Source organism: Ixodes scapularis, unplaced genomic scaffold (genome assembly GCF_016920785.2).
Source record: "Ixodes scapularis isolate PalLabHiFi unplaced genomic scaffold, ASM1692078v2 PGA_scaffold5__190_contigs__length_132052651, whole genome shotgun sequence".
Taxonomy (NCBI): domain Eukaryota; kingdom Metazoa; phylum Arthropoda; class Arachnida; order Ixodida; family Ixodidae; genus Ixodes; species Ixodes scapularis.
Window position 1 is genome coordinate 25855140 of NW_024609880.1, and position 12333 is coordinate 25867472.

Below are 12333 nucleotides of genomic sequence, written 5' to 3' on the forward strand. Positions count from 1 at the left end.
CGGCAGCCCTTTTCTCTACTGTCTTTTAAGGGAGGGGCGAGAAGCGTAAATTTTTCGATGTGACATTTACTAGGGTAACTCGCAAAAGGTTCCGCTTGGGCCACGTGCGAGGTAGCTCCCTTGCCCGGGCTCTTCCATTGCGCGCTACGCCATGGTGCGGTTGTTCGGTTACCGCAAGACTAGTGCTCCCTTGAGCAAGACACATCTTGCATGTTCCCTATAAGTTCATGGACCACTGTAGAAATACGTTCCCCAGTCAGTGATCTTCACAGCACGCGTCTTGTCCCTGCTTGGTGTAAAAGCTGGTGTATCCCTAGCAAACATCTGCCAGGCCTAAGGGAATGATGAGCCTTTATTTTGGAATTTTTTTAGAGCAAAGTAGTAAACGTTTAAAACACGCGTAAAGTTAGCGAGCTACTCTATACTGTTTACTAAAAAAAACCGGTTTAGATAATATACGTCAGAAGGATTGAACGAGTATGAGATTATTGCTACATGTTATACGGGTATCGTGTAACACTACATCGCTGTTTGCTTGACAGTACAAACTTTAGCTTTGTCCATTTCGAAGCTTTCCTCTACAGAGCTAGCTCTATAATTAAAAACACAAAGCTAGTCGCAGCGCATAACTATTTAGGACAGCTTATCAACAATTGTGACTAACAAACTCCGGACGTCCTCACAGTTTTAGCTTGTTCGACTTCAGAATTCAGAAACAAAGAGTGCTCTTCGGTTGGAAAAGGTCCTTCTCCGTTCACTCGGTTAAAAGAAAAAGGAAAAAAAAATGCTTTCTTTAACGGCTTCTGTTCATTGGTTATCTCTGTTTACACGGCAGTATTATACGAGAATTGTTAAATTAAACTTTGATAATTAAAAATGAAAGTCGCCTTTCCACTTGGAATTATGTGACACCGCACGTCGCCAAGCGTTTGGACTTGCTGCGTCTTGTTCGCTTCCTACTGATTCACGCTACCCGAGTTTACGCTCTAGTGTAAAATCAATTATGATCGGAGTCTATTAATATTGATGTCGGATGTATTCGGGGCATAACTCTTTCGAGATATAACTTTCCAGAGTGAAGCTTAACATTGTTTGTCGCTTTTTTTTTATTGTAACGCGTATACATCTGCGCTGCACACAACTTGATATTTTAATCAACAACTATATCTGGCACTTAGAGTGTCCCCTTCCTCTTATTGCCCTGTTCACATTGAATCATTCATTTAACTGGCTTGCAGGACATAGTACACTTGAATTGCCTTTGTTACAAACACGCTTACACTTTTCCGAAAGCCTGGGGTGCTTTGTTACAAAAGTAACGAAAACAAATAACGTGTTTTTATGGAACCGGACGTTAAAGTTAATGAAAGTCAGATTGACTACCGAAAGGACGACTCCAAGAGGAGCCATTTTACAACTAACTAAGTTAGGTCGGACAAAAAACAAACAAAAAAAAAAAAAACAGCTGCGATGTGCGACCCTTCCAGTGACACATCGGCCTGATTTATAGTCATGCGTGTCTTCTCAACGCTTCATGGTTTGTTAATCTACAGGCGTGACTGAATGCGATTAGTCACGCAAGAGACGAGGAGTTCTCGCTATTCTTGTTTCTGCGTCCACCGTACAAGCGATTTTATTTTCAAGCGTTGACGACGTCAAGCGCGTTTAGTTTGTTTACGGCAAACGCAATTTTGAAAATTAGCGGAAACAAAACGTGCCTTTGTTACGGCTCTTGGGCTTCGTTCGAGGGAGTGAATAAGGCAAAGCGCTCCCCGCGCATGCACGCTGAAAATTAAATCAAATTTGAGTTCTAAATCATTCTCTTTGAGCCATCCGCGACGTCCATCACCGAAGTTTTTGCAGATCACGACAGACGAACAAAATATTTAATACCTGCCGTGGCACTATTGCAAAACAAGACATTCATTACGCTCACAGCACCGTACTGAGGAAATAACATAATTTCACTACAAGCACTCCATACGTAAAAAAAGGAAAAATCTTTATAATTTTTTTTAGCTCTGTTAGAGAGTAAAGTCTTGTCTTGAGTCCGCCATTTTTCTTTTAGCTCTCTTAGAGAGTAAAGTCTTGCCGTGAATCCGCCGTAGTAGAAACGAGCTTGATGTGATTACCTGTTACATTTTGTTACTACAGATGGTAAACAAAGAGACCTACTCGTAGCTTTTCTCTCGGAGCCGACCGAGAATGAACTCTACACCGTTATACCCAAAGTTTCAATCGACCGTTTGGCGAAGCCCATGTAGCCGTCGCTGTTGCAACCGTATGACAAACTGGAGCAGGGCCGTCGCTCTCTTTGCAGCGTACATAAAGGACCTAACTAGTTCGCAACAGTAAACGCATTCAAGACGTCGCCTTATCGTTGTTAAACTTTAAAAAAAAACAAGATATATCGAAATGACAGGGGCACAATTAGAGGGTCGCTATCACCATATAGGCATAAGCACTGGATTGTGTTGTTGTAGGCAACATTACGCCGCAATAACGCCTTGTTGCTCCTTATAGATGAGACAATTTATGAAGTTAGTATTGCCGCAATGATTGAAATCTGCATTTAGGTACAGACTTTTTCTTGAATATTTTGGGCCACAGGCCTCTCCAGCAAGTCAGTCTCTTATTACTTTGAAGTCTGTCTGAATCCGAAAGGCCGTTGGTATTTTTACAAAACTTAGTAGGGCAAAAAATTAGATACTGTACGGTGCGTAAAATTTTTTTTACGAACTGGAAGCTGTTTGAAAAGGAATGTGCGAATCGCTCTCGCTGGCCAGCTCTGTACAACTTATTCGATTACATTATGCAAATATTTTGCCTCTCGCATACTACAGAGACATTCAAAGAACCAACTGGGGCACATCGCATGGACGGTAGCTTTTGTCATTTCCTTTTCCAACAGAATAAAAATAAAAGAGGAGGAAACACGTATCTCATGCATTGTTTTAGTTAAGCTAATGGATGTCGGTAGCAGAAGCTGGCGTGTTCCAGATTCCTTTGCCGCTGCGCGCTCAATGACATCCTTCCAAGTGCTTCGTTCCGAAACTCCGCGGCGTACCATCCCCTCCCCCCCCTCCCCCCCTCCCCCCCCCCCCCCCGCACACACACACACTCCTTTTGTGAAAAAAAAAAAGAAATGCACTAAGTTAAAGAGTACAAGGGAGTGGAAAAACGTTTACGCCTCGAATAGGAAGGAGAGCGATATTATTTAAGAACAAGAAATAAAGACCACTACGTGTGCCCTTTAACGAGGAATGGAGTATCTAGGCATGCGAGTAAGTGGAAAACACTTCCTCGTACAATTACCAACTATGCGATAACCTGTGTTTTAAAAAATGTCTTAGCTGAACTTCCATATAAAGGCTGAATCCATGCATCTTACAAATACCAGTATTCTCTGCGGCATTAACCGGCCCAATGATGGAAGATTTGAGACATATATTGCCCTCTGTAGCTGTAGAACAAACTGGCAGACAACCTTTCCTCCACCAAATTCTACTTACCTTCCTCGAAACACGGAATCCTTTCTAACCAAACCAGGTAATCCCCAAAAGTTTTCTGTCCGTGCTTTTCCCTTCTAACTTTATTGCATAAATGTCAAGTGACCGGACGTCACGTGGTGTTTACAGCTAAACTCGATTTCCCACTAAATTTAGTGTGAGAATACGATTTCACGTGAAGTTCAGACTAATTTAGTTTTCCCTCTAAATTTGCGGGTATATCAATGTCACATGACTTTTAAACGAAGTCAATTTCCCCACTGACTATATCGCGGGAATCGACGTTCCGTGAACATTGTTTCACATTTTTGTTCAATACACGATTTTGCGTTGCACGTGGCGCTCTTCCGAAAAAAAATATTAAAGTGTGGAAATGACGTTATGCTTCTGCTAAAATTGTTCATGGCTGAGAGAGCACGAGGTCCTTCCTTTGATGCATGTGCTTTTAAAAGTGTTTATACTCTACTTTCACTAAATTTCCCCTTGTGTAATGTTCAGAAATGACCTGCAAGAAATGTTGAATAAATACATATCCGCCAATAAATACAGTTTCCCGCTAATTGTAGCAGAGAAAAGGATGTCACGCCACCTGTACACCGATTCAATTCTCGCGTTATAAATTGAACGGAAAAATAATTAACCACAAGTTCGTCTTCAGCCCCCAGCAACTGTTCAATCAATCAATCAATCAATCAATCGATCGATTAATCAATCAATCAATCAATCAATGCACCTTGCTTTTTGTTGTACCCCTAAACTCCTGGTAGGCTTTAGAAGGGCGCGGCACATACATGAGGAAAAAAAAAATCTCGAGGAAACATAAGTTGCACCCTTTTCTTGAACTTCACGAAATGAGTGGAGAAGTTCACTTCAGATTTATTAAGTGCGTCGAACATGAACTGCATCCGTGTCAATGTCTTCCAAACAAACAAGAAAAACGATCGTCCTCGCCTACAAAGTTATGTAAACAGAATACACGCATGGTGTATCAATTGATTAATGTCATTGAATAAGTCAAAATGTAAATTCATTCGTTCTTCTCTTAACCTACAACGTCACATTTTCATACCGATTAGGAAATGATCCAATTGAAAATATCGATTCATATAATTTACATTGTGTAACATTGACAACAGTTCTCACTTGGTCTAAGCACACTAAAATCATTAAAACTAATGCATCCCACGCCCTTGGGTGGATTAGATGAAACCTAAAATCCGCTTCATCTCAACTAAAAAAGTTGTGTTTTATACCTTTGCCCAATGAAAGCTCGAGTATGCGGCATCAGTCTGGGAACCTTATCAAATATATTTGATTAACGACATCAAAGCAATTCAAAACAAAACAGCAAGATTTACTTTTTTTTTAATTATAACCGCACCTTCCGTTTGTCCGCTCTCAAATTGCAAATGACCCTTCCGCCACTACAAATTCGCCGTAAAATTACGCGTCTTTCAACTTTTCACAAAATACAGCATCATCATTTCACACATCGCGATGCCCTACGACGTACTCCCATCAGGTCATCTGCACGAGTAAGCAAATCTAGAACAATCGCCCTCATACCTTGGCACAAACGTTTAACCGCTCCTCTTTCCACAGAGAATCATTGACTGGAACAACCTGCCGAATTTCATTGTATCAATTGAAAATTATGACTTTTTAAAGTATAATCTAGCAACGAATTTTTTACAAAACAAGGACGTGGTTTTAGAAGTTCGTATATTGATGTAAAATATTTTCATATTCTTGCTGGTCTGTATTTTCGCATGCTGTTTTTTGTTGTTTTTCTACTCTGTTAATCTCCGTGATGCGTTTAATAAATGTATAATTTGAATCATGCAGCCCCTTCGCCCCTTCACGTGATGCTCTTGGTAGAGCCTTTTAGGGTAAATGATTAAATAAGTAAATAAATAAAATGCTGAATTTCACGCAATATAAGAATTTGGAGATTAAGATCGCTGCCAATTTTTGTTTCGTCGAAGAGATGTGCAGTGTGAAAGACCTTTAAAGCCGACAACGGTAAATGCAAGAACCGCAATTCTGAACACAATGAAAATATTGTTTGTGTGCTTTGAATCGAGTAAAAGGAACTAATAACGCTGAAGGTAAAAGTTGTATAGAACTATAAAAACAAACGAAATGAAAGACAAGGGTGTACACGTTAAGGATAAAAGATGGGAACACTTATTATATAATTAAATTCGGAATTAAAAATGATGTTTCGAGCAAGGTCTCGAAATACTAATGGCAATGAAGGTTCGCAATTATTTGAGGATAGCGCCATTATGACGTTAACAAAATATAAATATTACGATAATGAAGAGAAACAAAAAAAATAATAATCGTGAGGTATGCAGTGCGGTGTCGTATAATTAATTTAAAATCCACCGAGAAAAGAAACAGTGGACAGTCTACATTCGCGCTATAGGTAATCAACATCAAACTACGAGCAAAAAAAAAAAGAATGATTGGAGCAAATTAAATTTTGACGACGTTTCCAGAGGGTACACTTTTTCGTGCTTAGCAACGGCCCACAGCTCTGTGATTTCGCTTAATATTTACGTCCTCCCACTGGAATGACGTCGTTCGCGCGATGACAGCGACCGGTGATTCGTTCTGCGAAATCAGATTAGAACAAAGATGAAAGAGCGTGTTGGTGAAAATACGGGAGTCAAAGAAAGAATAAAAACACTTAAGGACAAGGACAGACAGCACAGTTCTTTCAACTAGCAACACACATTTACTGGTGTCTCCTTCAAAAGTGCTATCTTCTTCCCAACGTTTGAGACTAAAGAGGAAGATGCGGAATTAATATATTTATATACACCCGGAAAAAAACACAAATTTACACCCAATACACTAAAGATAAAGAATTCAGAAAGAAAGAAAAAGAAAAACACCATTGACAAATTGAGATAGAGCGCCCTTTTGGCTAATCCAGCTCTGGTTTCAGGTAGTTGATCTCGTTTCTGGACAAGGCGAGAGAAGGGGCAGCGATGTTGTGATCGTCATGGGCTATCTTGTATGCCTCAATGATCTCTCTCCCGAGCTTGTTCTTATGTCTCCCAATCGTGCAGGTGTCCTGGAACCGGGCTTCACAGTTCGTACAGAGGCGTTGATGAACCACTATTGGGTGAAAAGTGTCGTCCGAAGCACGAGAGACCTCGAGGACGTGCTCTCGTAGGCGCGTGTTAAGGCAACGACCTGTCTGTCCAATATATGGGTCGCCACAGGAGGGAGGGATGGAGTATACCACCCCCTCTTCACAGGGAACGGTCTGATGAGCGTGTTTGATGGAACATCTTTTGATGGATTCGTTATTGTTCACGCGCCTGCACAGTTGTTTCAGGCGCAACTTGCACGAGAAGACAACCGAAACGTTGAAGCGCGCTGCAATTGCCTTCAGTCTGTGCGCTGAGTTGTGCACATAGGGAATGCAGATAACGCGTGAAGGCTTACTACGTGGAGTACGGGGCCTTTGGGTGGTTAGAATTAACTGAACAAGAATGGTGCTCAGTAGACCTTGCGGATAACCTGCTCTGAGGAGACGTTCTTGTTGTTTTGCAATGCTGAAGCTTGCAAAGTGACAACATGATTTGGTGCGAGAAGATGAGAGAAGAGACCGGATGATTTCATGTTTTACCAGTTTAGAATGGGAACTGCAGAATGGAAGAATAGGTTTCCGAGACCGTTGTTGGAAGGCCCAACAAATGCCGGTCGGAAGAAGATGCAGACGAAGATCGAGATACTGGAGACCATCGCCTGAGCTGTCTTCCCTTGTGAAATTCAGGCCTGAGGACGAAGAAGTGAAGGCTTGAACTACAGAATCAGAAGAAACTGAGTTCGGGTGAATGACTAAATAATCATCCACGTAACGAAAAACATGGAAGACAAGTGACAACTCTTCAAGGCGTGCTTCAATCTCCCTATCCACATACGTTAGAAATATTTCGCTGAGGACTGGGGCAAGGCAGGAGCCTATGCAGACACCTTTCTTTTGCCTGAGAATTTCCTTTCCATGTTCGACGAGTGTTGATTGTAGATATAGGGACAAAAGGTCTAGGAAACCCCGTTCAGATACCCCAGATGAGTTCTGAAAGTCGCATGGGCCATGTTCGTGGATGGCACTTGACACAGAATCCATAAGAAATGCGGGATCTAATCGGTAATATAGTTCCTCGATGTCTAACGAAAACATGGTAAAGGCCTCGGGAGTAGAATGGAGGTCATGAAGTCGAGATACAAGTTCTGTGGAGTTGGCAACTCTGAAAGGTTGGTTGAGACTGATCGATGACAGATGCTTTTGCAGAAAAAGACCAAGAGGCTTCTGCCAACATCCCTTTTCTGAAATGATGCTTCTTAAGGGAACTCCTTCTTTATGGGTTTTTGCTGTGAAAAACACAGTTAGGTATTGCTTGGAAGGAGCCCCAATGGCAGCTTTAAGAGCCGGGAGATTAAGGGAGCAGCAAAGTTGTTTTGCCTTTGAACGGAGAGACCCTGAAGGCCTGGTCTTCAGAGTATCAAAATTCTTTTTCAATGCCTGGCTCACCTTCTGCCCATAGGAACCTTCATCTAAGATGACGAAAACACCTGTTTTATCTGATTCCAGTAGTTTCAGGTGACTTCTTTGCAATTCTTCGACTGTAGCCCGGATCGGAACTTTGCCCGTAGGTGGAGGAGCATGGGCGCAGGCGGATCGGACTCCAGCATCAAGAAAAGCTTGCCGGTCTTGTTCTGGAATGTGAGTCGCAACAGAATGGACTGAAGTTAGTTGGTCGACCCTTGTTTTCGGAAGGTTCGGGGAAAACTTGGGACCCTTGGAAAGGAGATCCAAGGTGCCAGAACTTAGTTGATGATCACATAGAACGACCGGAGGCTCCAATTTCGTTTGGGGGGTCTTATGGTGAAAAGTGGTCACACCGGTGACAACCTTCTTCCATGAAGATTCGAGAAGATTGGACGCAGCCTTTTGGAGGAACCGGAAAGATGGGTGGGTTCTATAACCTGGACCAAAGATGATGGTCATCTGTTGTGGGAGGATCGTTTCCATAAGGCGTAACTGTCGTGACACCTCCTTCCTTGAAATCTGCATGACTCTGTAGTTTGAAGCCCAGTTGTGGCAACAGAAACCCAGCATAGCTTCCACTCCAGGGTGAGGAATGCCTTTGCGGATGTGAAGCCCAAGGGAACGTAGCCTGAGGCGAAGAAGGGCCATGCTTGAGAAGAAGCTTGCTGCTTGAAAAAACCTTACAGGGTCGAATTCAGACGGTTTGAAGGTGGGACATGGACAAGACATAGAAAGCTCAAAAATATAAGAGACAGAGATGAAAGAGCGTGTTGGTGAAAATACGGGAGTCAAAGAAAGAATAAAAACACTTAAGGACAAGGACAGACAGCACAGTTCTTTCAACTAGCAACACACATTTACTGGTGTCTCCTTCAAAAGTGCTATCTTCTTCCCAACGTTTGAGACTAAAGAGGAAGATGCGGAATTAATATATTTATATACACCCGGAAAAAAAACACAAATTTACACCCAATACACTAAAGATAAAGAATTCAGAAAGAAAGAAAAAGAGAAACACTATTGACAAATTGAGATAGAGCGCCCTTTTGGCTAATCCAGCTCTGGTTTCAGGTAGTTGATCTCGTTTCTGGACAAGGCGAGAGAAGGGGCAGCGATGTTGTGATCGTCATGGGCTATCTTGCATGCCTCAATGATCTCTCTCCCGAGCTTGTTCTTATGTCTCCCAATCGTGCAGGTGTCCTGGAACCGGGCTTCACAGTTCGTACAGAGGCGTTGATGAACCACTATTGGGTGAAAAGTGTCGTCCGAAGCACGAGAGACCTCGAGGACGTGCTCTCGTAGGCGCGTGTTAAGGCAGCGACCTGTCTGTCCAATATATCGGTCGCCACAGAAGAGAGGGATGGAGTATACCACCCCCTCTTCACAGGGAACGGTCTGATGAGCGTGTTTGATGGAACATCTTTTGATGGATTCGTTATTGTTCACGCGCCTGCACAGTTGTTTCAGGCGCAACTTGCACCAGAAGACAACCGAAACGTTGAAGCGCGCTGCAATTGCCTTCAGTCTGTGCGCTGAGTTGTGCACATAGGGAATGCAGATAACGCGTGAAGGCTTACTACGTGGAGCACGGGGCCTTTGGGTGGTTAGAATTAACTAAACAAGAATGGTGCTCAGTAGACCTTGCGGATAACCTGCTCTGAGGAGACGTTCTTGTTGTTTTGCAATGCTGAAGCTTGCAAAGTGAGAACATGATTTGGTGCGAGAAGATGAGAGAAGAGACCGGATGATTCCATGTTTTACCTGTTTAGAATGGGAACTGCAGAATGGAAGAATAGGTTTCCGAGACCGTTGTTGGAAGGCCCAACAAATGCCGGTCGGAAGAAGATGCAGACGAAGATCGAGATACTGGAGACCATCGCCTGAGCTGTCTTCCCTTGTGAAATTCAGGCCTGAGGACGAAGAAGTGAAGGCTTGAACTACAGAATCAGAAGAAACTGAGTTCGGGTGAATGACTAAATAATCATCCACGTAACGAAAAACATGGAAGACAAGTGACAACTCTTCAAGGCGTGCTTCAATCTCCCTATCCACATACGTTAGAAATATTTCGCTGAGGACTGGGGCAAGGCAGGAGCCTATGCAGACACCTTTCTTTTGCCTGAGAATTTCCTTTCCATGTTCGACGAGTGTTGATTGTAGATATAGGGACAAAAGGTCTAGGAAGCCCCGTTCAGATACCCCAGATGAGTTCTGAAAGTCGCATGGGCCATGTTCGTGGATGGCAGAAGCCTCTTGGTCTTTTTCTGCAAAAGCATCTGTCATCGATCAGTCCCAACCAACCTTTCAGAGTTGCCAACTCCACAGAACTTGTATCTCGACTTCATGACCTCCATTCTACTCCCGAGGCCTTTACCATGTTTTCGTTAGACATCGAGGAACTATATTACCGATTAGATCCCGCATTTCTTATGGATTCTGTGTCAAGTGCCATCCACGAACATGGCCCATGCGACTTTCAGAACTCATCTGGGGTATCTGAACGGGGTTTCCTAGACCTTTTGTCCCTATATCTACAATCAACACTCGTCGAACATGGAAAGGAAATTCTCAGGCAAAAGAAAGGTGTCTGCATAGGCTCCTGCCTTGCCCCAGTCCTCAGCGAAATATTTCTAACGTATGTGGATAGGGAGATTGAAGCACGCCTTGAAGAGTTGTCACTTGTCTTCCATGTTTTTCGTTACGTGGATGATTATTTAGTCATTCACCCGAACTCAGTTTCTTCTGATTCTGTAGTTCAAGCCTTCACTTCTTCGTCCTCAGGCCTGAATTTCACAAGGGAAGACAGCTCAGGCGATGGTCTCCAGTATCTCGATCTTCGTCTGCATCTTCTTCCGACCGGCATTTGTTGGGCCTTCCAACAACGGTCTCGGAAACCTATTCTTCCATTCTGCAGTTCCCATTCTAAACTGGTAAAACATGGAATCATCCGGTCTCTTCTCTCATCTTCTCGCACCAAATCATGTTCTCACTTTGCAAGCTTCAGCATTGCAAAACAACAAGAACGTCTCCTCAGAGCAGGTTATCCGCAAGGTCTACTGAGCACCATTCTTGTTCAGTTAATTCTAACCACCCAAAGGCCCCGTGCTCCACGTAGTAAGCCTTCACGCGTTATCTGCATTCCCTATGTGCACAACTCAGCGCACAGACTGAAGGCAATTGCAGCGCGCTTCAACGTTTCGGTTGTCTTCTCGTGCAAGTTGCGCCTGAAACAACTGTGCAGGCGCGTGAACAATAACGAATCCATCAAAAGATGTTCCATCAAACACGCTCATCAGACCGTTCCCTGTGAAGAGGGGGTGGTATACTCCATCCCTCTCTCCTGTGGCGACCGATATATTGGACAGACAGGTCGTTGCCTTAACACGCGCCTACGAGAGCACGTCCTCGAGGTCTCTCGTGCTTCGGACGACACTTTTCACCCAATAGTGGTTCATCAACGCCTCTGTACAAACTGTGAAGCCCGGTTCCAGGACACCTGCACGATTGGGAGACATAAGAACAAGCTCGGGAGAGAGATCATTGAGGCATACAAGATAGCCCATGACGATCACAACATCGCTGCCCCTTCTCTCGCCTTGTCCAGAAACGAGATCAACTACCTGAAACCAGAGCTGGATTAGCCAAAAGGGCGCTCTATCTCAATTTGTCAATAGTGTTTTTCCTTTTCTTTCTTTCTGAATTCTTTATCTTTAGTGTATTGGGTGTAAATTTGTGTTTTTTCCGGGTTTATATAAATATATTAATTCCGCATCTTCCTCTTTAGTCTCAAACGTTGGGAAGAAGATAGCACTTTTGAAGGAGACACCAGTAAATGTGTGTTGCTAGTTGAAAGAACTGTGCTGTCTGTCCTTGTCCTTAATTGTTTTTATTCTTTCTTTGACCCCAGATTAGAACTTCAGGGTAAAAATCGATTTCGAGCTTGTTCTCGTTGCTATATTCCCGTTCCGCACTGCATGGCACACGATGAAAGCTAAGGCATCAGCGAGCCAATAAGAGCATAGAGGCGAAGCTTGTGACACCGCTCCGCGTTAGTGCACTCCTGTGGAGCGATAACACGTCGCTTTCTTCCACGATATAATTGGGTAAATGTGGGCGGTAGCTTTAAATTGCTTACCAAGTTTTTTTGTTTTCTTAATGTTTTGGCACTGGTTTTGGTTTAAATATTGGAGTCACGAAACTTAGGGGAAACAAGTTTTTTTTTTTTAGATTAATCAGGACAGCAGCTCTCTTTCT

The 12333-nt window shown here is 43.2% G+C and overlaps 1 protein-coding gene across 1 annotated transcript; it reads right to left on the reverse strand.

The window, feature by feature from the left end:
* Positions 1 to 6444: 6444 nt before the first annotated feature.
* Positions 6445 to 8727, reverse strand: LOC115316905. The gene has a single exon (XM_029976426.2). The coding sequence runs from the start codon at positions 8725 to 8727 to the stop codon at positions 6445 to 6447; it is 2283 nt and encodes a 760-aa protein (XP_029832286.2).
* Positions 8728 to 12333: the final 3606 nt, after the last annotated feature.

Excerpts from the sequence above, each read along its gene's own strand:
- LOC115316905 (XM_029976426.2), bottom strand. The coding sequence starts at position 8,727 with ATGGCCCTTCTTCGCCTCAGGCTACGTTCCCTTGGGCTTCACATCCGC.